The sequence below is a fragment of the Juglans regia genome, chromosome 15, assembly GCF_001411555.2.
Source record: "Juglans regia cultivar Chandler chromosome 15, Walnut 2.0, whole genome shotgun sequence".
Lineage (NCBI taxonomy): Eukaryota > Viridiplantae > Streptophyta > Magnoliopsida > Fagales > Juglandaceae > Juglans > Juglans regia.
The window spans coordinates 6,511,357-6,538,714 of record NC_049915.1 but is presented as its reverse complement, the minus strand read 5'-3'; the positions used below and the strand labels follow the sequence as shown (position 1 = coordinate 6,538,714).

Sequence of the window (27,358 nt, the reverse complement as noted above, 5' to 3'; positions counted from 1 at the left end):
TTTCCTTAGATACTTTTGATATCATGCATTCATTATTTGTGTAATAACTATCATTGCATGCTTTAATGAGACTTGTCATAAAAATAACTTGGTGAGATTTTAAGACGACCGATCGCACCAAGAGGAGTAAGGAGGATGTCTAGGCCATTTGTCGATGGTCCAAAACAAGGCATGCCCATATACTTTTCAATGCGTTGTTACTAACAGACTAGAAAGTTCAAATATCACTTGCCCCAACATATTGCTCCTTCTAAAAGTTATATCCACTTGCAATGAGAGAGAGAGAGAGAGAGACAACCCCCCGTGGATGGCACGATTGCCACCATCATTGCTGCCATTTTCTGGCTTAAAATAGTACGAGAAAGATTAATATGTGCAGGCCCAGGATACTCTTCTCTTGGACATGGAGCCCTGGAAATATCTGTGATTTTCGAGAGTCTAAGAGTGATGAGAAAACAGTTCCGAAGTGATTATGCCTGGATCAACGGTAAGCAAATTCTTCTCTACCCATGATCATTGAGCATTGAGCATTTTCTCTCCATCCTTTTCCTCTTCCATCCCTAATATTGTCAACTTCAAACAAGTTCAAAGTAATACCTGTCTGAAATAGCAATGGCAAATGTTATCTTTCTAGAATCCTCAGCTGGGGTTTTCTTTTCAACCAGTTTCTCCGACTATGGCAAAGCCAGCGACAAACACAAGCCTCAGGGCTCTTAATACTTGTAATCGGAGAAAGCTATCTATGCCAGTCATTCACAAAGAATATGAACACAAATCAAACTGTAATCAAACCTCAAAGGCATTGCATTGTGTTTCTTGTGAAGTTTCCTTGGGTTTATGACATATGCCAATATGACTCGGATGCATATACTAGAAGACTCACCAAGGCTTCTCTGCAAAGCTTCAGTGGATTGCAGATCGGGAATGCTTGAATTCAGATAATACAGGTATATTGGGCATAAATGAGTTTTTCTAGACACATGCTTTGAACTCCAACGACGCGAATAATTTTGCCAGCAGGTGCGATCACAATCAAAGTCAAGGAAACCAAGAGGTCGGAGAACTGGATATTTATCAGCACTCGATGTCTGGCTCAAATGGTTCTGCAAGTCAATAGTTCCTTACAAATAATCACATTCACGTCTCATCAGAGTATCACTACATTTGGTCTAATTGACAGCAAGACTATATCAACAACTGCAGAAGGTGGGGCTTCTCTTACACATACTAAATCAGATCCATTCACTATATTTATTTACATTTATCCATATCAAAGAAGTCAAAACCGTACCATGTTACTGAGAAATCTCTAATTTTAGAAACTCCAAATTTCAAATCCTCCCAACGCCACCAGTCAAGAAATTCCATGAACTTCGAAAAGAAAAAAAAAAAAAGTCCCATTCCACACGTGCAGATCCAAACACACTACATAGATTAAACATTCTAGCCCTGATAGCCTAACCTATATAAAATGCTTATGCATGGTTGACACCCCAAAAAAAAAAAACAAAAGCTAGCTAAAGCAGATTTCTCATAATCAAACACAGCCAAACCACATGCAAATATAATGTATACAATTCTTCCATCCAAGCTCAAAACAGGCCTGAAATTGTAAAACCAAAACTGCATTCATCCTCACTCTACATCAAATTTCCAAAATCTCAAACCTATCAAAATTGCCCAACCCACAACTTGTAGTTCCACTCCTCAACTGACACTTATTGATGCACCTATGCTGCTTCATCATTGATAGGTACTTGACCAAGTAACTTTTGAAAAATTCCAAACCTACAGCAATAGCTAATAAGGCATTTGATTTCAAACAAAAAGACAATACACCATTACAAAGAATTGTGAACTCACCCACCACCACATAATAAGGGAAGGATGAAGACGCAACTTGACCTAAAGGATATTTGATCAACCCAATATTAAAGATGACCCCAGCTATAAACCTCACTGAATCATGCATATTAAGAAGGATTCAAATGAGTCATTTAGGAAGGTATGGACAGCAAAACTTAAGCAAGGCATGACACGAAGCATAATAGTGAGTGTAAAAAGCTTCTCTAATTGTGTACAACGAATTTTAATGATGAAAGCTATGATACAGCATAATTTTTGGGCAGACAATTTCTACTAATAGTCATTATTTCATATACGAGTACAAAAAATTAATTCATTGTCAATAGAGTTGCACACCTGATGTTAGCTTTAATACAAAAATGGAAAGATTTCTTCATCAGGATATCCTCTTGACTAGCCTCAAAAGAAAGCTATGCCAATTGGATATGATCTCTTCAGGGTGTTGAAGGTCTTACCCCTTTCTGCCATGCTGCTTCTAAGAACTTCATCTTCCTTTTGCACCTTGTTTACACATTAGCTGGCAGCTGCCAATCTGAACTTGTTACCTCCTCGTCAATTTGCCAAGCCCTTGGTAAAAACTGAAAAGAAACAACTAAAATAATTATGACTAAAACACTGGAAAAGAAAAGGAAAAAAAAGATACCTTGGTAACATGACCTTCTAGAGCTGATCATGTGATCCCAAAGCTTCAAGGATGCTGTCAACCCACCTGCCAATCGACTTCACTAAATTAGGAATGTGAAACTAACTCATTTGGAATACAACTAGTTATATTCATCAAAACAGATTCTCAATTAAGATGTTCAACCCAGAACATAAAAAATAACTTCCATAAATCCACCACCCAATGATATGGATAACCCCATTTAGCATACTAAGTGAATATAGGTGGTGAATGGGATCCCACATTGCTTGGGAGGGAAAGGTTCTTGCTCTTTATAATGATACTTGGGGGCTTTAATTGTCCCATTTTGCAGTATTGACCCGGATGTGGTTTAGGTCTTCCTTGGGGCATTACATTAACAGAAGGAGAAAAACAAATCCCACATCCAGAACCCGTTCTCCAAAAAAATATAAGCTATTTATCCACTTCATCACATACTAGATTATCTTCTCATCAATAGCTTTACATAAACATTTTTTGTTATGAGAAGCTAGTAAGAAACGCCAACAATAACAGCCAATTCACAATTAATGGAAACAATTGTCAGTAAAATGAAATCAATTACATGTATTTTCCCCTTCTGGAAAACATTATAATGAAAACAAATTATAATGAAAACAAATACCCCTTAAATAAAAAGAATCAGCCACAACCAGCAGTCAAACCTTACAATAGACATTCTAATTCCAATTAAGCACATTTGAAAAAGAAGCCTATTTTCCCTAAGTTCACAAAATAGAATTGCAACACAAGCTAGTTCAGCATCGCTCGGCATGAAGGGTTTATAATTGCGAACTTACATAAAAAAGATACTGGCATAAGGTAGATCTTCCAGAAAATTGGTAAAGAAAGTGAACATTACCCTTCAAGGCCTGGTTGCTCTGGGTAGTACACATTTTGTAGGCCTAATCTTTTTGCAGACAAAGCAGTTGTCTCACCAATACAGGCAACTGAGTTGTTCCATGACTTTGAATCGCTAATAAGTTTGACCCAGGCACTGTTGCAATGGAGATTTACAAACTAAATAAGATTTATGAACTAAGTACATGATTTAAAACTTCCTCATCAAAACCCTCTGATCAATCTAGGTAGCCCAAAGAAGAAAAATAAATATAAGGTGCCCCATTGACCTTCAGTATAAGTGGTGTGACTATAAAGTTGACTTAAAACTCCATATAGGTGGTAAATAAATGTATGAAATGGTAGATTTGGTGGCACAGAGGCAACTTAATCCAAAATGTCCTCAATTGTAGGAAAAAAGACCACTAATGACAAGTGAAAAAAGGTCAAACCCATGTCAAACCATTCCATGTAACTTAGGAAAGTAATCAAATATCACATAAAATAAGATAAAATAAAACCAATTACACACCGAACCGAAGAAGGTGAAGCGACTGCAACAACAGGAGTAGAAAGTGCCTCCTGTAAACGCATTTGGTCAACATGCTGGACTTGTACCTGGAAAAAACATATCAAATGATGGGTCAAGAACCACAAGAAAAGAAGAACAGCTAGAGAAAATGATGTCATATAAGCAAAACATAATGACTGTTTCAGGCCAATTAGTTTAGTAATTCATGATAAATAATAGAAGCCACAACAATAAAGCACTTTAGAAAAACAAGCAAAATGCTCAGAATCTAAACTGACTATAACAACATCAGAAATCATAAATTCAATCTAGTCGATGCAATCCCTACAAAGGGGGAACTATCTGACTCTCTGAGACTGTAAGGTAAAAACTAAAGACGTGATTGAACTAAAGGGTTGAATATGAGAGAACATCACAAATTATGATTCATCCAACTGCAGTCCCAGTTAGATAATCGGTTATCAGAGGCATACTAGATTTCTCACAAGCAAAGGTTAAAACAAACAAGTTGATTTCAGCATGTGTAACAGAATATGGAAAAATATAGCTTTTACATTATAATTTACAGTAGGGATATTTTCTCAGTTGCATCAAAATTAAATCAATAGAGAAAAGTCTTTAATGGAGAAGTACTGGTGACAAGCCAATGATAAGACATGTTTACTTTTAATGTTTTTTAATTGCAATATGTCAATACAAGTTTTAATACATGAATAGAGAGAAGCGAAGACCCACAGCTACACCACCACTTTAAATACTTTACCGTTGTATACGTATTTAGCCTTGTGACCTCAAATCCACGATTAGACAAGCCTTCCTCTGCAGCAAATAAAATATAATGGTTGATTAATATTATTTCCCAAGCTTTGGTCAAGAATAAAGGCAAAGATGGTGTACTTCAAGCATGTTGCTGGATGCTAAATTACGATCCATAAATAATATAAACTATTAAGCTCGGGCTAATACATGTTCCTACGAGATACAATACTTGAAGGAGATTCACCGATATGAGAAAATCCCCAACTGCCTGAATGTGGCAAATCAAATTTGCAAGAGAATTTATTTAATAAAACAGACCTGACCATGAATGCTAAATTGGCACTCAAATTAACGAACTCCAGGCTTCCTGGAAGATGAAATTACTTCCAAGTGATATTCAACTGTAGTGAGGGGGAAATGGATCTTATCATATATCACAAAACCACTATTCTTATCTTGACTACAGAGGCTGGGTGAGAACAGTATAAAACGGTAAAAGCAACATATCTCCAATGTTGCACTCAAAATAAAAATCAAGTCATCAACAGGGCTAAACAGTACTCCAACAAAATGTTGTTTATTGAACGTGCAAGGGGGTGCAAACCTAGTGAACAGGAAGTATACAGACGGATACGCCCAACCAGCAAAACAAGAAGAAAAAAGCATAAGTCTTTAAAATCTAGAAAGCTAAAGAGTTGGGAGCTATTGTGAGCAGCCATCCAAACATACAGAGTGCTGAAAATTTTCATCCATTTTCTGCTTTATATTTTATATTTTTCTAACCTTTTCTCTAGATGATTCACACAGCACCTCTGAAGCGGTGTGAATTGGTCCAAGGTATCTTCACCGATTGAAGAAGGCGGATTAGGGGTGAGACTTAATTCTCTTTAACCAAGCCCTATTGGGAAAGTGGGCTGTAGCATTATGCCTACGAAAGAGAGAGCCTTTGAAGGGTACTAGTTGACACAAAGTATGAAACTATAGGAGGAAGTCGGTGCTCACAAAAGATAAGGATGCCTTTTGCGATTCATCTTTGAAAGAATATTAGAAGACGTTAGGGGGACTTCTCCCGCTTGCCTATATTTGAGATGGGTGATTGGTCCAAGATTCACTTCTGGCAAAAATTGTGGTGTGGTGATCAAACCTTGAGGAGTTCCTTCCCGGAGTGATTCAAAATTGCTTGCAAAAAGGATGCTTATGTGTCAGAATCTTTATTAGTTTATACATCACTCTAGTCAATGGGGTGTAACCATTAATAGGGAAGTTAATGAGTGGGAGATGGATCTCTTTTCATCCTTCTTTGACAGACTATACACGTGCAGGGTGGGTCAAAATGGTAAAGATAAATTGGTTTTGGCCCCACCTAGGAAAGAAGTGTTTGAAGTATAATCTTCTACAATGTGCTATGTACTCATGACAAGACTCCTTTTCCTTGGAAACTCATTTCAAGAAATAAAGCACCACCTAAAGTAGCTTTTTTTACTTGGACAGCGGCCATAGTGAAGATCTTATCTTGGACAACCTGACAAAGCAGGGCATGATAGTGATTAATCGGCCTCTTTGGGGTAGTTTAGGTGATGCATTTTAGGGAGATAGAGTTCCTAACAAGTAGGAAAGAGCAATTTGGTAACCGTAAGTGTGCACCTATGTGGAAGTAATATGGTGTCTATGGAGAGAGAGAAACAAACACAATTAAAATTGTGGAAAATCAGTGATTAAGCTCAATCTTCCATTCTATGCACCCTTTTTCATTGGATAAGATTTTTTTTTTTTGATAAGTAAAAGTATATTAATAAAAGAATAGGCAAAGCCATGTTCAGTACAAAGGGTGTCCTAACTACGTAGAAGAAATAGATATAGGGAAATTATGGAAATCTTGGCCATTAAAATTAACGGCAATGGCCCGAGTACAAAGAGTTCTAAAGAAAAAAGCTTTAAGTTCCTCCATCGATCTCTCTTTGTCCTCAAACGTCCGTTCATTGTGCTCCTGCCACACACACCACATGATGCAAATAGGAAGCATCTTCCATACAGCCTTGATCTGTTGATTACCTCTCAGGTCTGTCCAACTAGCCAGCATTGCCACTATTGTCTCGGGCATAACCCAACCCAAGTCTAGCCTACTAAATACCTCATTCCATATCCCTCGAGCTACCTCACAATGTAGTAGAAGATGATCCACTGATTCTCCCTCCTTCCTACACATACAACACCAATCTACGATGATCACCCTTCATCTCCTCAAATTATCTGTTGTGAGGATCTTGCCCAAAGAAGCGGTCCACACAAAAAATGGTGCTTTGAGAGGCGCCTTATGTCTCCAAATCCTTTTCCAAGGAAACTGAGTTGGAAGCTCCTGTGACAGGGACTTATAAAACGAGCAAACCGAGAACGTACATTTACTTGTAGCTATCCACCACAAAAAATCAGCACGCTGGTTACTCGGTTTGATTGAATACAAGAGGCTGAAAAAAGCTGCAAAACTGTCCATTTCCCAATCATGAGCCACCCGGCTAAAATTGATGTTCCATTGGATCTATTCCCCCACTATCACCATGACTTCCGCCACTAAGACATCCTTTACACTTGCAACCCTAAAGAGAGCAAGAAATAGATCCTTTAGAGCCAATTACCACACCAAGTATCAAACCAGAATTTGATCCTAGCCCCGTCTCCTAGACAATATCTTGAGTGGCGAGAGAAGACCCCCCATCCTCTTCTTATATGTTTCCACAAACCCACTCCATGTGCCCCTCTCACTTCATTGGTACACTAGCTGCCCCATAAGCCACCATATTTACTCTCAATCACCAACTTCCATAAAGCTTATGGTTCTTTATGGTATCTCCATAGCCATTTTCCAAGTAACACCCGATTAAAAATCCTCAAACTTCTAATGCCCAAACCACCATTAGAGAGAGGACAGCAAACCTTCTCCCATCTAATTAGGTGAAATTTAAACTCCTCACCTATTCCACCCCACAAGAAATCCCGTTGAAGTTTCTCAATACGAAGCGCCACACTTGCTGGAATAGGGAACAAGGATAGAAAATATGTCAATAGGTTAGATAACGTACTCTTTATCAGGGTAATCCTACCCCCTTTAGACATGAACATTCTCTTCCAGCCTGCTAGTCAACGTTCTACTTTCTCAATCACTATATCCCATAAAGAAGCTGCTCTCGAGATGGCCCCCAACGGAAGACCAAGATATGTCATAGGGAGTGAGGCAATCTTACGCCCCAAAATATTAGCCAATTGTCTTATACATTGAACTCCTCCAATAGGCACCATCTCTGATTTTTCCAGGTTCACTTTCAACTCAGAAACTGCTTCAAAACAAAGTAGAAGAGCCTTCAAGACTCTAACCTGATTATAGTCTGCCTCACAGAAGATAAGAGTGTCATCTGCAAATAATAAATGCGAAATATTAGTAAGTCCCCCACCCGGGGATCCAATCGAGTAACCAGTCACACGCCCATTAGTGACCAAGGCTGAGGTCATTCTGCTCAAAGACTCCATTACAAGAACAAAGAGTACTGAGGATAACGGATTGCCTTGTCTTAGATCTCATGTGCTGTGAAAAAAACCTGTTGGGCTTCCATTTATCAGAACTGAGAATTTCACTGTAGATATACACCAACGGATCCATGATCTTCATCTCTCCCCAAAACCATACCTCCAAAGAAGGTCGAGTAGAAAATCCCAATTAACATGGTCATACTCTTTCTCCATGTCTAATTTGCATATAATCCCTACAGTGCCAGCTTTCAGTCTACTGTCCAGACATTCATTTGCAATAAGGACCGCATCTAAAATCTGTCTATCATTTACAAAAGCATTTTGAGGCTTTGAGATTATCTTTCCCACGACCTCACTAAGGCGATTCGCAAATACCTTGGAAAGGATCTTGTATACCCCATTTACAAGACTAATGGGTCGAAACTCCCTAATCTCCGAAGCCCCAACCGTTTTTGGTATCAAAGCTAGGGAAGTGGCGTTTAGGCTTTTCTCAAATTGTCCAGCCGAGTGAAACTCCTGGAACACCTTCATGAGATCATCATTTAATACATCCCAACATGCTTGAAAGAAACCCATAGAAAACCCATCAGGACCCCAAGCCTTATCTTTAGCCATTTCCTCACTACTTCAAAAACCTCGACCTCCTCAAAAGGTCTCTCCAAGCAGATGCCATCCATTGACCCAATAGAGTCAAAAAATAGCCCATCGGGCTTAGGCCGCCAACCCTCCTGCTCAGTGAGTAACTGTTCAAAAAAAAAACCAACTACGTGATCATTAATCCTTTGCTCATATTTACAATCTACCCCATCAATCTTCGACTCAATATTATTAGATCTCCTGTGAGAATTGGCTACCCTGTGGAAAAACAAAGTACAACGATCGCCTTCCTTCAACCATAACACTCTCGACTTTTGCCGCCACGAAATCTCTTCTAATAGAACGATCCTCTCGAGATCTGCAACTAGCACTAGCTTTTGAGCTAATTCCTCCTGTGTTAAGGTCCTAGACTCTTGTACCCTTTCCAGCTCCTGGATCTCCCTTGTCTTGCATTTCTTGTGTTCCCCAATGTCCCCAAAAGATTGCCGATTCCAAAGCTTTGAGTCTTGTTTTAGAGCTTTTAATTTACCCGCAAACATGAAACTGGGGGTACCCTAAATCTGATAAGATGACCACCACTGTCTGACCCTATCCATAAAACCTTCCATCTTCAGCCACATGTTTTCGAACTTAAAGTACCAACGTCTTCTTTGAATCCCACCACAATCCAGTATGATAGGCCAATGGTCCGAACATAGCCAAGGCAATCTCTTTATCCAAACCTCCGGAAAATGACTTTCCCACTCTGGGGAAATTAAGAATCTGTCTAACCGAGACCATGTCTGATTATTGGCCCACATAAATAACCTCTGCCATTGGTAAATCTACTAAATTCAACTCAAAAATGCATTCTGAAAAATCTGACATTGTTGGACGCACTCTTCTATTGCCAAAACACTCACTAGGAAATCTTGTTACATTAAAATCTCCACCAATACACCATGGAAGATCCCACCAACTGTGCACTCCAGCTAGTTCATCCCACAATACACTCTGATCGTTGTCTGAATTAGGTCCATAAATACCTGCAAAAGCCCACAAATAACCATCTGATACACTCTTAAAGGAATATGCAACCGAAAATAATCCAATAAACTCCTCTCTTTTCTCCACCACTCGTTGGTCCCACATCACCAACACGCCTCCTGAAGCGCCGTTAGCTGCCAAATATATCCAATCCACATGTATACAACTCTATATACTTCTCACAATTTTTGAATTAATAACTTTCAACTTCGTCTCCTGTAAACAAACAATATCCGCCTTCCACCCTCGCAGCAAGTTTCTTACTTAAAGACGTTTGCTAGCCTCATTTAGTCCGCGGACATTCCACGATATGATTTTTGGTTTCATTTGGGATAAAACAGCCCCTTCCCCTTAGTCCTATCCCTACTGGAGCTACCTTCAGAGTTCATGGACCAAGTCAGCCTCTTGAGTTCAAGCTGTCCAGCTTTCCTTTGTTGTTGGTGACCCGTTTCGATAGCGGTGAGTAATGCCATGAACTGCTCCTCATAACCTTCACACTTCAAACCCAACATTTCCTAAATATCCTTCACTGTATTAACCACTCAATCTGATACACTTGATTGGTTTGGAAACAAACACTTCAAAGGGTGCTGCATTTGAAAATCCTGTTGTTCCTCCAAATTCTCTTCCTCGAGCACCAATCCAAACTCCCCAACTGAATCACTCAACACTTGGATAAGCCTCTGGGAGTTCTCTTCATCTAAGAGAAATAAATCATCACTAGCCGAGTCCCCTACACTATCTCCCAGTAAAACGACGTCGCTAGGCACCTCGGTATTACTCGCCAGACCCTCGTCACCTCCCCCACGCTCTGTCGGCAATTTTTGTGCACTCCCCGGAAGTAGAAAAGCACTCGGTGGTGGTGGAAGAGCCACCTCTAACTCTGTCAGCATTTTTTGTTTCTCCTGCTAAAACAAACCTACCTCCGGCTACACCACCACCTTCATCTGGCAACTTCTGATAACGTCGCGTTGAAGACTCCGGCAAGTCCACCACCCTCTGGTGGCGGCGCGACGACACATCCAGCAAAGGAAACCTTCCTCCTGCACCCACATAACCTGATCTGGCCCTCCATTCTTGCCGGGCCTTGGGCTTCGGGTCAAGCCTATCAGCCTGCTGCTTGACTTGATAGCTTTGCCCATTAGTTATACGGGGCTGAGCGAAATACGGCCCATTAGGACCCATCCTGCCAATTGAAGCCCTTAAGGGCTCCTGGAAATGCCCCGTATTTGCCTTTAGACTACCCCCCCCCCCCCCAAAAAAACACCCCGTATCATCCCTTTCCTTAATAACCCCAACACATTTCATCACCTTTTCAACCTCCCCCTGCAAATACCCCAGTTGCACCTGCACCTCCCTCACCATGCAAAAATTTCTCTCTCCCAAAAAGGACAACGAGTGGCTCGGGGCACATCTCCATCAGGCCCTCCCCCTTCGGCCCCAGTTCTCGACACCCCAAAGGCCCCCACCGGAGAGAGAGCTTCTTTGTATGATTTCAAGTATACCTCTTCCCCCCACTTCCTCCTCTGTACATCACCACCACCTCCATCTCTGCTTCTGTCCACCTCAGTAACCTCCCTCAACACCTCCCTCATTCTTTTCCATCCCCTTCTGGAATAAGAATGAAACTACGTCGACTCCCATCACCGTACACTGCCACCTCCAAGAATCTGCCTCGGTTATTCGAACATCGTTGAGCAATGAAACTCTGGTACCCCTCTCTTATTGACAAGTAAAAATCATTTCTTTCACCTATTGCACTATCCTTCAAAGCTCTCTCAAGCCATTGTGCAGTGCCCAGCCCCATCAATAGCTCCTGCTTGAATCTTCTACCTCTTTCAATGATACAGACCAAACCTCCTTCCCTCACTACAGAGAAGAGCTTAGATTCGATCACAAGCTCCCTTGTATATCCCATCTTAACGTCGATGTAGCAAAGGAACTATCTAACCGCCATCCTCGACGGCAAAGGACCAGAGTTTACTTTTTTCACACTTGTACGGAGGGAGAGAGAGAGAGAGAGAGAGAGAGAGAGAGAGAGAGAGAGAGAGAGAGAGGGGAAAAAAAAACCCCTTGTACGAAGAGAAAAAACCCCTAAATAATTAGATAGAGCCGATGACGTCAAATTATGAATCTGATCTTCTCACTCTGTAATTTATCCTAGTAGTTTAAAATAAACACGAATTCCTGTTATGAATAATTATGTCCCATTGGATAAGATAGTATTGCTCTCTGTTTCTACTTTCAAGAACTTTTTACTCTTTTTCCTTTTGTTTGTTAGGCAATCTCTTGTATACTTCTTGTGTACTACTGTGACAGTATTTTTCATACTTTCTTTTTTCATTGGTAAAAAGAAATTTATTAAACCACGTAGATAAGCGAAGCCCAAGTACACAGGCAGTATACAAGAGAAAATACCTAATTACAAACTAAGAACTAGAAAAAGCAACAAAGAAATCATGAAAACAGGTCCCATCCAATACAATAGCCAATGCCCAAAGAAATAACATGAGTAAGAAAAAATCTCTATCTTACCCATCAAAAAATTCCCACAGCACCTTTCACAATTGTTCTTAGGATCATTGAGTGGATTTCTCGATGGGTTTGAGCTGAAATAGCTTTTGCAAAGTGGCAAGCAGCCCAAAGAAAACCTATATCAAATTGTCTTAACATTTTTTATGCTTTTCTAGCAGTCTTTTGTAGGTCCTGAATTTCTTCGGGGCACTACATCCCATCAATTGCTTCATCACACACTACAGCCATCTAACCTAGCTTTGGAAAATTCTGCTCATTGATAACTTGAGAAAACGTGGTATTATCATTTTGGATTGGGGGGAGTCTATAAACCACCTTCTACTACATTGTGAGACAGCTTGGGTATTATGGAATGAGGTGTTCAAGAGATTAGACTTGTCTTGGGTTATGCCGGAGACAATGATGGAAATACTAGCCAGCTGGACAAATCTAAGAGGCATGCAACAAATTCAAGTTGTCTGGAAGATGATCCCTATATGAATTATGTGATGTTTATGGCAGGTGCGCAATGACAGGACATTTGAGGACTAGGAGAGATCGCAGGAGGAGTTGAAAGACTTATTCTTTAGAACACTTTGTACTTGGGCCATTGTTGTTGACTTCAATGGCATGGACCTGTCAACGATATTCATATATGGAAATATATAAATGGCTGTAAATATAGCAGTAACTGTAGATATATATAGGTGATATTTAGTTTCCTTATTGGTATTCATTTATTCTTTCCTGCTGGACAGCTGATTCCAGGGACGTAATTAGGGATTGAATATTGATATAATACATGGAAAACTCTCGAGAGAGGTATTCGATGCAACTTTGACATGGTATCAGAGCCCTAGAATTTTTTTGTGGGCAAAATCTCGGCATTAGTTCTTCCTAGGCTAGTATACTTCCCTTGTGTCGGCACTGTCTATTTTCAGACTAGTGTCTTTTGTTTTGCTCGGCACTATCTGTTTATAGCTTAGTGTTTTCTGTGGTCATCGGCTTGGTCTGTTCTCAGACTAGTGTCTCCTAGGTTCATTCGAGTCGTCTATTCTTGGACCAGAGTTTCTAGAGTTTTCGGCAATTTCTAGCAAAGTTACTCGAAGTTCTCGGCACTTTCTGGGTTATTTTTTTCTGGGCTACTCCTTCATTGTGTCGGCACTCTGTTTTCATAGAGGTTTTTTTTGGCGCTATTTGGTGATTTTGGCACACTGTTTTCCGAGTGTGTATTGTGGATTTCGGCACACTCTGGTAGTGTATTTCTGGACTTTGATTAATCTCGGTACCAATTGTTTTAGGTATTTTTCTTGGTACTCTCGGTTTTAATCCTCAGGCCAATTCTTTTTTTGGTGCTCTCAGTTTCTCCTATTATTGGAAATCATGTCAGGCGAAAATTCCATCATCCATTTTAATGGGAAGAATTATGGAAGTTGGGAATTTCAATTTCGAATGTTTGTGAAAGGAAAGGAATTATGGGGTCACTTGGATGGGTCTTCTGTGGCCCCTACTGATCTCAAAGAATTTAGTACTTGGCTATTAAGTTCCGCTGAACCACATATGGTCAACAATCTTCGATCATTTACTACTTCTAAGGAGATGTGGGACTATTTTAGACGAGTAGATTATCAGGACAATATTGCACGCAAGTTCCAACTTGAGTTAGAGATTTCCAACTACAGACAAGGTAATCTCTCTATTGAACAGTTCTATGTTGGATTTCTGAATATATGGAGTGAATATTCTGGGATAGTGTATTCTAAAGTTCCTAAGGAAGCATTAGAAGCACTGCAAGTTGTTCCTACTGAGAGTCAAAGAAATCAAATTTTTATGAAACTAAGACCAGAATTTGAGACTACGTGAGCAGGTTTGATAAACCGTAATCTTGTTCCTTCCCTAGATGTGTGCTTAAGGGAATTATTGAAAGAAGAGCAATGTCTTGCCACTCAACATGGTCTCACACAAGAAACTGTGACAACTAAGATGGCTAATGTAGCATATGCTACTCAAGGGAAAGGAAGATCCAAGACACAGATACAATGGTATAGTTGCAAAGAATGTGGGCATATTGCGAAACATTGCAGCAGGAAATTTTGCAATTATTGCAAGGAGGAGGGACATATCATTAAAGACTGTCGTGTGCGAGCTCAGAATCAACAAGGCTAAGTATTTCACACTGCTGCACAGGCTAATTTAGTTGTTGTTCCCTTTGTTTCTACTCCGGGACAGCAGCCTACAACTGGTTCTTCGTCCACTCTTACACCCGAGATGGTCCAACAGATGATTGTTTCCGCTTTCTCTGCTTTTGGTCTTCAAGGTAAGGGAACTTTTCTCACCTCTCCTTGGTTGGTTGACTCTACGGCTTCCAATCATATGACTGGAATGTCGATGCTTTACATGATGTTCTTAAATATAAGGGTGACCAGCATATTCAAATCGCCAATGGTAATACTCTTCCTATCACTACAACTGGAACTCTGGGGTCCTCTTTCAACAATGTATTTGTGTCACCAGAATTATCAACGAATTTAATGTCAGTTGGACAGCTCGTAAATAATAATTGTGAGATTCATTTTTATCGTAATGGTTGTTGTGTGCAGGATCGAGTATCGGGGAACGTGATCGCGAAGGGGCCTAAAGTAGGACGTCTATTTCCTCTTCAGTTTTCTATTTTCAGTTTTGATTACTTTGTTTGTACTACTGTTACTAATAATAGTGATGTTTGGCATAAGAAATTGGGACATCCTAATTCTTTTGTTTTGAATTATCTTATGAAACAAGGTCATTTGGGGAAAAAAAAAATTCAGTTTCTAACGTGTCTTTGGATTGTAGTTATTGTAAACTTGGTAAAAGCAAATCTTTACCTTTTCCTTTACATGGCAGTCGCGCTTCCACATATTTTGAGATTATTCATACTGATGTCTGGGGAGTGAGTCTCATACTGTCTCGTGCTCAATACAAGTATTTCATGACTTTCATTGATGACTATAGTCATTTCACTTGGGTTTATTTCCTCCGCTCAAAAGCTTATGTGTTTTCCACTTTTCAAGCTTTTGTTGTGTTTATTGCGACTCAATTTTCTGCTTGTATTAAAACCCTTCATTCTAACTCTAGGAGGGGAATATACGTCCCATGAGTTTCAGGATTATCTCAAAACTCGGGATATTATCTCCCAACGATCATGTCCTTACACCCCTTAACAGAATGGAGTTGATGAGCGTAAGAATCGTCATCTTTTGGATGTTGTTCGTACTTTGTTGATTGAATCTTTTGTGCCTCCTCAATTTTGGGTCAAAGCCTTATCTTCAGCTGTGTATTTGATAACATTTACCTTCTCCAAATTTACATTTTGACTCTCCATTCTCTCGTCTGTTTAGTGTTGTTCCTGAGTATAATTCTCTTCATATATTAGGCTGCGTTTGTTTTGTTCATTTGCCATCTACTGAACATCACAAGCTTTCTGCTCAGGCTGCTCGGTGTGCTTTTCTTGGGTATAGTAATGTTCATAAAGGGTTTATGTGTTATGATGCGGATACTAACAAACTCCGTGTCTCTCGAAATGTGGTTTTCTTTGAAAACCAATATTTCTTCCAGTCTTGCGTTTCACATGATTTTACTTCTGTTCAGCTGCCTATTTTTGATGATGTGTCTTGTACTCTTGAACGTTTTAAGCCAAAGCTTGTGTATCAAAGACATCGCCCAGTCTCTGCTGCCCCTTCTTGTCACAGAACTGACATCTGATCCCATCCCAACTGAACCTCGACGATCATCTCGAGTTTCACGTCCCCCAGACAGGCATGGGTTCGTACATACTGCCCATCAGGCTCCTCTTGATACTACTTATGTGCCCAAATATTATTCTCAGGCTACTGCTCAAGCTTGTTGGGACATCGTTCCCTGTCCTGATGGAGTCAAACTCATTGGTTGCAAATGGGTATATACCATCAAGCTACAACCTGATGGCACTATTGAGAGATATAAGGCCTGTTTATGAGACCTTTGCACCCGTCGCCAAGAGGACTACTATACGTACTCTTATGGCCATTGCTACTTCCAAAGGTTAGTCTCTTAGGCAGATGGATGTGAAAAATGCGTTCTTACATGAGGACTTGAAGGAAGAAATATATATGTCTCCTCCTCCTAGTATGTTCACTTCATCGTCCACTAAGGTTTGTCAGTTGAAACGATTTGTATATGGATTAAAGCAGGCACCGCGTGCATGGTTTGAGAAGTTTCGCACCACTCTTCTTGATTTTCATTTTACTCAGAGTCGGTTTGATTCTTCTCTCTTTCTTAAGAGAACTGCCATTGGATTTCTTGTTCTTTTAGTATATGTCAATGACAAAGTTATCACAGGTTCTGATTCTCACTTGATTGAGCGTCTACAGCAGCATCTCAAGACTACCTTTCATATGAAAAACCTTGGCCCACTTCAGTATTTCTTGGTCTTGAGGTACATTCTTGTCCCAACGGTATGCTTTTGCATCAGCACAAGTATACCCAAGAGATTCTCACCTTGGCTGGTCTCCAATCACGAAACTCTGTACTTGCACCTCTGGAGGTCAATTTAAAGCTTTGTCGGGATGAGGGAGAACTCTTATCTGATCCATCTCGGTATCGGCAGTTAGTAGGGAGCTTAAATTACTTGACTATTACTCTTTTTTTTTAGGAAAATGATAGGGTTACTACCCTTCTACTACTCATTTTATATTTGATTTTTTTTTAATTTTTAATTTTACTTCATGGTTAAGGAAATGACTATTAGTAAAATTATATATTTTTTTAATTCTTTCTTAATGGTTAAGGATGTTAAAAAAATACTTTAAAAAATGATAAAAATATAAAAAAACTTGAAATGAACTAGGAGTAGTAAATGGGTAGTAAAAGGGTCGTAACCCTATCACTACTCTTTTTTTTTATAAGTAATTACTTGACTATTACTCGACCTGATATTTCATTTGTTGTCCAACAGGTTAGTCAATTTATACAGGCTCCTCGTCAATCTCATCTAGCAGCAGTATGACGGACGGATCATTATGTTATCTCAAAGGTACATCTGGTAGAGGTTTATTCTTCTCTACTAGGAATTCCTTACAGTTAACAGGTTATAGTGATGCTAATTGGGCCGATTGTGTGGATACTCGTCGTTCTGTTACTGGTTGGTGTATGTTTTTTGGTAATGCTCTCATTTCTTGGAAAAGTAAGAAGCAAGATCAAGTATCAAAATCTTCTACCGAATCTGAGTATCGTGTTGTCCTCCGCGTGTTCAGAGATTGTGTGGCTTCGAGGTTTGATGAGTGAACTTGGTATTCCACAACTTACTCCTACTCATCTTCATGAGGATAACACTAGTGCTATTCAGATTGCTGTCAATCCTGTGTTTCATGAGCACACCAAACATATTGAAGTAGATTATCATTCCATTCGTGAAAGCACTTGATCAACATGTGATTACACTTCCTCACATTTCCACTGAACACCAAACTGCTGATGTCTTTACCAAGGCTATGTCTCGCCACCGTCATCAATTCATGATTGACAAATTGATACTTCTTGATCGACCAGCATTAATTTGAGGGGGGATGTCAATGATATTCATATATGGCAATATATAGATGGCTGTAAATATAGTAGTAGTTGTAGATATATATAGGCGATATTTAGTTTCCTTATTGGTATTCATTAATTCTTTCCTGCTAGACAGCTGGACATATGATTCCGGGGATGTAATTAGGGATTGATATTGATAGAATACACGGAAAACTCTCAAGAGAGGTATTCGATGCAACTTTGATAGGACCTTCATGATTTTCTTGTCTATAATGCGCCAACGTAGTGAAGAGCATGCTCTTGTTTTTTTGTTTAGATTTATGTATATGGCTATGCCTATTTATCAAAAAAAAAAATCATTTTGGATTGGTGCTACTTGCGTAAGAAAAATGGAGAAACGATGGATCAGTTACATTGTGATGTGGCCAAGATCTTAAGGGATGAAATCTTCAACAGAACTGGTGTGGCATGGGTAATGCCTAGATGGGGGTAATGGATATTTTCAGATGTTGGAGTGGTCTTTGGGGTAACGCTCATATTGCTATAGTGTGGAAAATGATTTTTTTTTTTTTTCCCAAAGCAAGGTCAAGCCTTTAATTATTAACAACCCTCACTAAGGCGGAGGGAAACCATGATTACAACATTTCATCAAAAAATACATCAATAACGAATATATGGGATTCCCAATAAGTCTAGTCGAACAATGCCCCGAAGCCTTCCTTGCACCAAATCTTTACCAATAAAATCAAAAGATCTACCCATCGTGCCTTCTTTTGCCAAAAAATCTGCTGCCATTTAGGAGGCGTTTGGATTCGTAGGATATCTCAGCTCATCTCAACTCATCTCACTACTATTTATTACTATTCAGCAACTTTAACTCACAAATCTCACTACTATTCACAACTCATCTTATTACTATTCACAATCCATCTCAACTCATCTCAACTCATCTTCGAATCCAAACGTCTCCTTAGTCTCTCTAAAATTATGTTGAAAGCGAATATTTTGAGCAAACTAACAAGAGTTTTTTATCTCTTCCAAAAAATCCCAAAGAAACCAATATTTGCATATCTCGGAAGCTAGCCAACCCATCACAACACTTGAATCAGATTCCACTAATAAATCTCTCAAACCAAGTGAATGACACAAACGAAGACCATCAAGAAGAGCACGGCACTCGGCAACAATACTCGTCGCATGACCATAAAAGTGAGCAAAACCCGTATCACCTTACCCCTATAGTCCCGAAGGATGCCCCCACCACCAGACCTCCCCGGATTTCCCCAAGATCCACCATCAACATTAAGTTTAATAAAACCCATATCCAGCGGCTTCCAAGCTATTAATCTTGGTAACTTTTCACGGAAGAATAGGACAATTAAGATCCTGCAAAACTGACAAATCATTAGTGCCCATCATTTTGAATTTCCGCAAGCCATATGATATATCCCTTAAGTTCACTTTCACTACTCTCAAAATGACCCTCCAATCAAAATTAGCACCCTCCATCCGAGATGCACATCTAGCCCTCCAAAGAGCTCAAGAAATAATAATGGGTAGCACACCACAGATCTAGCCAACCTACGAAGAAGATGCCGCACACCTCCGCCAAAAAATCATCATCCCGTCCCAAGTCTGAACCCGTGGCAACCAAATCCCACAAATCGACGCAAAATAACTCCAGATTTTTTTCGGCCCCTCCCCCTCACATAGAACATGGTCTAATGTCTCCATATTAGGCTTTGCACAACAAGAACATTTAGATACCATCGGAATACCCAACTGCATAATAGCCTCATCAACTGGTAATAATTTTCTTCTAACCCTCCAACAGCAAAATGACATCTTATTGGGCACTACATCATGCCACAACCATCTGCGCCAAGAGCACAAACTCCCTTTTTTCCGCACAAGCTGCCACGCAGATTTAGTGGAGAAATTACCATCAACCGAAGGGGCCCAAACACATTTATCCTCTCCCTTCTTCAATTTAACATCCGACCTAGTAATTTTCTGCACCAGCTGCTCAGAAACCAAGTACCGAAGCAGCTCTACATTCCAACCTGATCCAGACCAAAGAGACTTGAGCCGCAACCCAGAATCCCCAATCACCAATCTGCTCTCCGCCAAAATCTCATCTCCCAGCCAGTTATCAAACCAAAAGCTGGAATTTCCATTGTGAATAACCCATCGGGAATTTTTCCAACACAATTGGCATTAACCGCATAATCCCCTTCCAGAAACGAGATCCCTTCCTCAGATTCATAACCGAATAAATATGCTTATCCCCCACATATTTAGTAGAGAAAAAAATAGCCCACAAAGAATTGCCTTGAAGGATTTTCCAAGCAAACTTCATAAGCAAAGAAGTTTGCACTTCTGATAAATCTGATATCCCCAGCCCCCCTTCTTCTATCGACAAACAAATTTTCCTCCACGAAATCCACTTCCTTTTTTTATTCTCTATGGATGAACCCCATAAGAAATTGGAGAAAATCCCTTTCAATGCCGACAAAACTCCCTTTGGTAAATTCAAAACTAAAAGCATGTGAATAGGCATGCTATTCAAAACATGCTTATTTAAAACAATTTTACCACCAAAGGAGAGAAGTTTACCTTTCTACCCCGCTACTTATTATGAATCTTAGCAATCAAAGGGTCAAACAGCCGTAATCTCATTCTCCCCACATGCAATGGGATACCCAAATAAGTACAAGGCCATGCACCTTCCTCAAAGCCAGAGATTCTTTTTAATTCGAATTTTCTATCAATCGAAAAATTAGAAGAGAAAAACATAGAAGATTTATGAGCACTAACCCGCCAACCCGACATAGCCTCATATAAATGAATTGAGTAAATCTTTTGGCCGGTCCATCCAACATCTCTCCAATAACAGCCCTTCAATGGTTGAGCGTCACGTAGGCTTCACAACTTTACTTCGATATGACCACACATCAAAATATCTGAAATTCATCCCCTCACCCCTTCTTGCATGAAAACAAGAAACCTCATACCTCAACCCCTCTCGCATGCCCTCTCCCAGAGATCTTCGCTCCCTCGCGACGGTGGCAAGAAAACCTATAGACCCCTCCTCCCACCCTCTCCCAAGACAAGACCAGAAACCTTGAAGCCCCCTTCAGTCGAGACCCTGCCCTGTCTCTCTCGACCAAATCCAAAAACCCAAGCAGCGGTGTTAGAATTTGTAGATTCGCTACCAGCCGCCGCCGCCGACAACATAACCCTCGAAGCCGTGACACTCCGAGGACGGATTTGGTGTTGTTAGCCCTCTATCAGCTACGAATTCCCCAAATATTGTACTGACCTACGAATTCTTCTGCAATTTTTGCTTTTATTCCGAATTAATCTGATTTTGTTTCTCTAGTGGTAATATGGCTATCAATTTTGACTATGGCGTGAGATTGTGGTGTGAGGTTTACAAGAGGAGGGCCACTTGGAAATGTTGGTTCTGTTTGCTTCTGTGTTGGCGTGAGATTGTTGTACGAGGAACATAAAATGGTGTGTGAAAATGCTGGTTTTGTTTGCTTCTGTACGAGGATCATTTTCATTTTCATTTTCTAGAGTGTTTTTCTTATATCTATCTTATTTTTGGCGACGGAGATGGTATTCGAAATTACTGGTGGGCAATGGATATGGTGTTTGAAATTACTTGTGGGCGAAGGACTGGTGGCGACGGAACTGGTTGGTAATGGAACATGTGTCGTGCGGCGGTGAGAGACAAAGATGGTGTTCTTCGGAAGTCTGAAATTGTGAGTGAGGTTCAAACTATCGATTATCCAATGTTGTGACCCTATTGTGATTTGTGTGGAATCACTGACGTGGCGGACTACCATTGGGGGCTGTTAAAGCCTTACCAACGGATGGACTAGTGCAAAGCGGCTCTCAAATGAATTACCTCCAAAAGGTTTCTAATTGAAGCTTTACCACCATTAGAAAAAATCAGTAGATCATCCGCATACAACAAATGGTTAATCATGGTACCCCCACAAGAATTGAAAGGCTTAATCCTTCCCAAGTGAAACTCTCTATTTAACATATGCGAGAGTACTTCCTCTGATAAAATAAACAAATACGGTGAGAGAGGATCACCCTGACGAAGACCCCGTGAAGCCTTGAAAAAACACTGTGAACACCCATTCAACATAACTGAGAAATATGGAGAAGAAATACAATTAAAAATCATATTCCTCCATTTATCCAAGAATCCCAACCTTTTCAATACCTCCAATAAAAACCACCAATTAACCCTATCATACGCCTTGGCCATATCTATTTTAAACATAACATTCTCTCCCTGGACCAACTCCTGTGCAATAGCTATATTATCAAAAATACTTCTCCCCCTAATAAATGCAGATTGCTCCTGAGAAATAACTTTATGCAGCAATGGAGCCAAACGAAACACCATCACCTTCGACAAAATTTTATAAATCACCGAACAAAGACTAATAGGTCGGAATTGCCCAAAACCCACAGGTTCATCAACCTTAGGAATGAGGACCAGATTAGTTGCACCAAAAAACGTCAATAAAGACTTCCCCTCAAAAAACTCAATGGCCATCTCCAAAATGTCGTGCTTAACAATATCCCAAGCAAAGAGCAGATTTTACCTCTTCCATTGAAGGCTTCGCAGTTAATGCTTCATTTCCAGAACGACGGCAAAAGCAAAGAAAGGGAGTCTTCATCAAAATGAACTTCATCCGTAGCAAGTAGTTCCTGAAAAAAATTAACAGCACCATTATGAACCTCTTCCACAGATTCAAGAACATGTCCATTCTCCAGCCGCATTTTCGCAACCCTTTTATTCTTCTTTTTAATACGCATCATAGCATGAAAGAAAGCCGCATTCGAATCCCCCTCCACTAACCATTGTATTATGTGGAAAATGATTCCTCATTGTATTATGTGGTGTCTTTGGATAGAGAGAAATGGTAGGTGTTTTGAAGATCAGGTGCGTTCCTTGGACAAGTTGAAGAGATTCGTTTTCGACACCTTGCTTTCTTGGGCTCCTGTTATTGTTTGTAATGGTACTAGCTTTCATAATTTGCTTGCATCTTTATCTACTTTCTAGTGGTTGCTAGGCATTTTCCATGTATACTTCCTGCATACTTGGACTATGCCTATTGTTCATGCAATAAAATTATCAAAAAAAACAAAACTAGCACTTCACATGAATTACAATGCAAACCAGCCAGATTGATTGTACAAAGTAATCTCATCAAATAACAAATATATAATGATATTTGGGAAAACGAATTTTCAGTATTTAGATGGCCACAATGTAAAGAAAAGCATATAAAAGGAACATTTCACATACCAATCTCATTGCTAGCTTTTGCAGAAGCAGGATATAAGACTCTGCATTTTACCCCATTCTTTGGAAGCTCAGAAGCCAGAACCTTACCTGTCGCTGGAAAGAGCAAATTTTTAGAAACAAATAATCGCCATTTTGATGCTTAACAGAGGGAAACTATAATCATTTGCCTGAACGATTAATTATCAGATGAAAAAATTATTATAAACAGTAAATCAAGTTATTAATGATGCAGACTCAAAATAGAATCACATTATTACTCCAAAGACACATATTTATGTATGCCTGCATGTGAGTAGTGCATGGGTTCATGTGTGTGTGAGAGAATCAAGAAATAACCACAAATGTAACAAAGCCAACCCCACTAAACAAACTGAAATTAATTTTCTCCTCAACATAAGCTGAGAGACTCGTTAAATATGTAACTCTCTGATTTATTCATCAATCTGAAATGCTCCAAGCTTACTTCATCCTGATTATGAAGATTCTTATATCATAACACCCTTGACTGCTCACCGTATATGATTCTCACGTGCCCTTATTCTGTTCATTTTTTGCTCTAATGACCAAACAAGAAAACCAGGCAATAAAAATGTGTCTATATGTAAGTGCAAACCTGCAAACACATGAACAAATACCTTTTGAGGGTGCAAAGGCAACATTGAGTGATCGATTGGAGAACTGCAATACGTCGTCAAAAACGCTCGCCGTACCAGCTCCCACAACACCTACATTAACATTTGGGGTCCCGGCCGCCCTAAGGTTTTAAATTAAGATCAAGTTTATCATTTTGCCAAGTTTTAATAGGGGGAAAGAAAGAACAAAAAGGAATTATCACCAAATGCTTAATTTCTTAAAAAGAAGTAATGCTTTCGGAAATTAGATTATGTGCTACAGTTTCTGTTTTGGGCAAACTGAATTTTGGAAAAAAACAAAAACAAAATTGTGCATATTGTACTTTGCATCCAACTATGGAGATTATTTGATTTGATATGTTCTATTAGTTATTTGATTTGATCATAAGCTACTGAAAGAATCCATAATGCAGTGTCTACAAGCATTCTATCCAGTTTCCAAAGAATATATATCTATGTGGGGTGCACATGATTGTGTGTGCTGGGAAAAAAAAAAATCGGATAAGAGTTTTGTCAAGTCAGGTGTAAGGAAAAAAAAAATAAGAAAGCCAATCACCGCATGCATAAATACAAGAGACGACAATTTAGTCAAAAGAAAAAATATTGCATGCATGTCCTAGGATTAAGGATGACAAGCAAATTGAGGGGAAAAAAAAAGACATGTTTAAACCACAAACTAAAACTCCAGTTTCAATTCCAGAAATAAGAATGCAGGAAAAAATAGCATATAAAATATGTCAGAGTACAGTCAACAAGTTCTAACCCTTACTTCCATGCCTCCAGAAAGACCGACCCAGCCTCAGGGGAAGTTATGACAATCCAATCAAATGGTGTATCTGCTGTGATAAACACATACAAAAAAAAAGTATGTTCAATTTTAAAAAATGAGGAAAAAAAATCAAATCAAGGTAGTTGACCATACTTCCTAGTACAAAAGATGCTGTGCTATCCATGTCTCATTTCATATTCAAAGACCAGCCTGATCCAGGCTTGACAACAAAATGACTTGAATGCCATTAGAAAGCAAAATGAAAATACTGGGGGGTCAACCATGCGGCCCAGCTGGATGGATGAGTTTTGTGTCTGCATCGATAATGCCGAGTTATATGATTTGAGTTATGGGGGAGCTTTCTACACCTGGTCAAATAGAAGAGAGGATAGTCCTATCCCTATAAAGCTAGATAGAGCTCTAACCAATACTATAGGGTTAAGCCCTGGGATTTGGTGGTGGACTAAACAAACAGAGGGTTCCGTCAGCTAAAATGCATAGTATGCCAGTTAATTCTAGCTACTCATACATGCTGCCATGGCAAAAGAGAGAGTGAAGAGAGTGAAGATGATCACCATTGTGTAAGCACAGGGCAGTTCCTAACTATCAGGGACCTGGTAAAATGGAATCACTTGCACCTCCACTAAAAAACCATCTCATAGAACCAACAATCTAGACCACAAAGAACACGAGCTTACCACTTAATACGGATGAAAGCCTACCCATATCAGGCCCCTGTGTATGCTGAATGAGGGGAAGCTCCAGACAGTTAATTCCATGTTTAGCCTGTACTCGGCATTAGAAATATAATCTTAATTCAAAGATATATTTGAGTACCCATGCACCAAGAATCCCACTACAACATGTTTCCTAGTGGTGAAGATACCAAAACATGTCTCTGCTGGAAACATATGAGTGAGCACAGTACCCAAAAAATTGGAGGAAAGCTCTTTCAAAGGACATGGCAAACACAACAAGAGAAAAATTATCACCTAGGCAACATCATGCAGGTGTATTTACTGGAAAAGATTTAAATATAATATTGCTTAAATTATACTTAAGAGTTCTGATGACACTTTTTTTTTTTTTTTTTTGGTAGGTAAATATATAGTTCGGATAACTAGCATTTAGAGAATGGAGATGAAAAAAATATGATAGGTTAGTGGAAGAAAGACAATACATTCATGCATCCATAGTCCAAAGCATTGGCAGACGGTAGCCAGGGGCTGTATCCATTTTACTGGGTGGCTTGAAGGATGTAACAGATTAGCAGTTGTGAATGAGTGGCAGTAAAGACAAAACAGATTAGCAACAGATTTGAAATAGGGAATTAAGAAAGTGGAAAATCAGGCTTTTTTCTTCTTCTTTTGGAGGGGAGTGAGGGGATTTCCACCTACTTCATTATCATCGAATAGAAAATCACTATCCTTTGAATAGAGGCATTATCAAACATTATACATCTACTATCAAAATGTAAATTTACTTATAAAAGAAATATTAAACCGAAAATAGTAAAAATAATAAGCTTCAAGAACATCTAGTTTTTAACACAATTATTTTTCAACGTTGAGGATAGAAAAAAGAAAAAAATATTTAACTTTCTAATTCTGCCACTATCAGATTACCGAATGGAAATGGAAAGAAGAGAACTAAGAAAATAGCAAATTCTTCGCCATGGCCCACCAAAGTGTTATCTTCAAAATGATCATAATTTATTAACAATAAAAAGAGGCACAATTTTCCTACATCCTATTAATTTCTTTTTACTTTCTCTCCATAGCCCAATAGTGGCAATAAATGTGTTTTCTCCTTGCCCTTTTTGTTTCTTCTTGCGTTTTCTCGTAGAAAGTGAAACAAATGTAGCTTCAAGAAGATTCTTTAAAATGATGAAAATTGCTCTCTCGAAATGTAATTTCAGTTCCACCTGCACATGTAGCTGATGAGCTTGAACACATATCGTTCTTTGAGATATTGAGAATTCTGATTAAAAGAAAAGCACATAGCTGAGAATGCAGCGTTCTTTTTTCCACATACAATCGAAAACCTAATGTGAAAAATTAAAATACAAGCCACGCTCAAAATATAAGCACACAAACTATTCTCAATAAACAAGGAGAACAAGACTAGCAGATTCATCCATAGCATCAATAGGCCATTGCGAAATTCAAAAGAAACGCAAAATCAAGAAATCTCAAGGAAATAAAAAATAACTTCAGAATGTGAGGGAGAGAGGGATAGAGAGAGAGAGAGAGAGAGAGAAAAATAAATAAATACCAGAGCTCTGATGAGCTTGCCGTTCTTGCCGCGTTCTCTGGTGACCACGACTTTGGGCCCCGCTGGATTCGACGAAGAGCCCAAAGAAGAAGTATGAGAAGCTCGGAATCTGAGAGCAATTCGCCTTCGGCGGTGAATTTGCAGAGGAGGAGGAGGAGGAGCAGAAGTGGACGGAGGGGAGAGAGAAGAGAGAGAGGAGAGTTGAGAAGGAAGAGCCATGGACCGCAAACGTGTTGAGCAGAGGCTCTGCGCCAAACCTCCAGCTGTTGCCAAATTATCACACCCACAAAGAAATAATAATTTATTTATTTCTTTGCAAAAGTGGACATTAAATTAATTAATTATTGGTTTAATCATTTGATTATTTCTTAAAGCGCCGACCCAACGAAGCTGCTGGAAGCCACGTGGCTTTTACTCGTACGTTAATGTAGCATCACATTCCTAGCCGTTCGATTGTGGTCCCTTAAAAGTCAAAGAC

General features: G+C 39.4%; 1 protein-coding gene across 8 annotated transcripts; it reads right to left on the bottom strand.

Moving 5' to 3' along the window:
- Positions 1-584: 584 nt before the first annotated feature.
- LOC108992350 (uroporphyrinogen-III synthase, chloroplastic) lies at positions 585-27,149 on the bottom strand. 8 transcript variants are annotated; one of them, XR_004798478.1, is made up of 11 exons: positions 26,881-27,149; positions 25,305-25,392; positions 24,607-24,676; positions 23,841-23,959; positions 23,206-23,298; positions 4,666-4,721; positions 3,903-3,988; positions 3,393-3,527; positions 2,510-2,575; positions 2,322-2,458; positions 585-1,103 (listed from the first exon to the last, which is right to left on the bottom strand). XR_004798478.1 is itself a non-coding variant. In XM_018966883.2 (10 exons), the coding sequence occupies exons 1-9, from the start codon at positions 27,097-27,099 to the stop codon at positions 2,527-2,529; spliced, it is 915 nt and encodes a 304-aa protein (XP_018822428.1). In that variant the 5' UTR covers positions 27,100-27,149; the 3' UTR covers positions 2,046-2,458; positions 2,510-2,526. The 8 variants fall into 8 exon arrangements, 6 of the variants coding, with proteins under 6 accessions (XP_018822428.1, XP_018822427.1, XP_035541945.1 ...); XR_004798477.1 differs by having other exon boundaries at positions 2,322-2,444; XM_018966883.2 differs by lacking the exon at positions 585-1,103 and having other exon boundaries at positions 2,046-2,458.
- Between the last annotated feature and the right edge of the window lie 209 nt (positions 27,150-27,358).

Coding starts and splice junctions, on each gene's coding strand:
- LOC108992350 (XM_018966883.2), bottom strand. CDS start 27,099: ATGGCTCTTCCTTCTCAACTCTCCTCTCTCTCTTCTCTCTCCCCTCCG. Junction 25,393..26,880: donor GCAAGCTCATCAGAGCTCTG/GTATTTATTTAT, acceptor TGCCGAGTACAG/GCTAAACATGGAATTAACTG. Junction 3,989..4,665: donor GGCTAAATACGTATACAACG/GTAAAGTATTTA, acceptor TGTTTTTTCCAG/GTACAAGTCCAGCATGTTGA.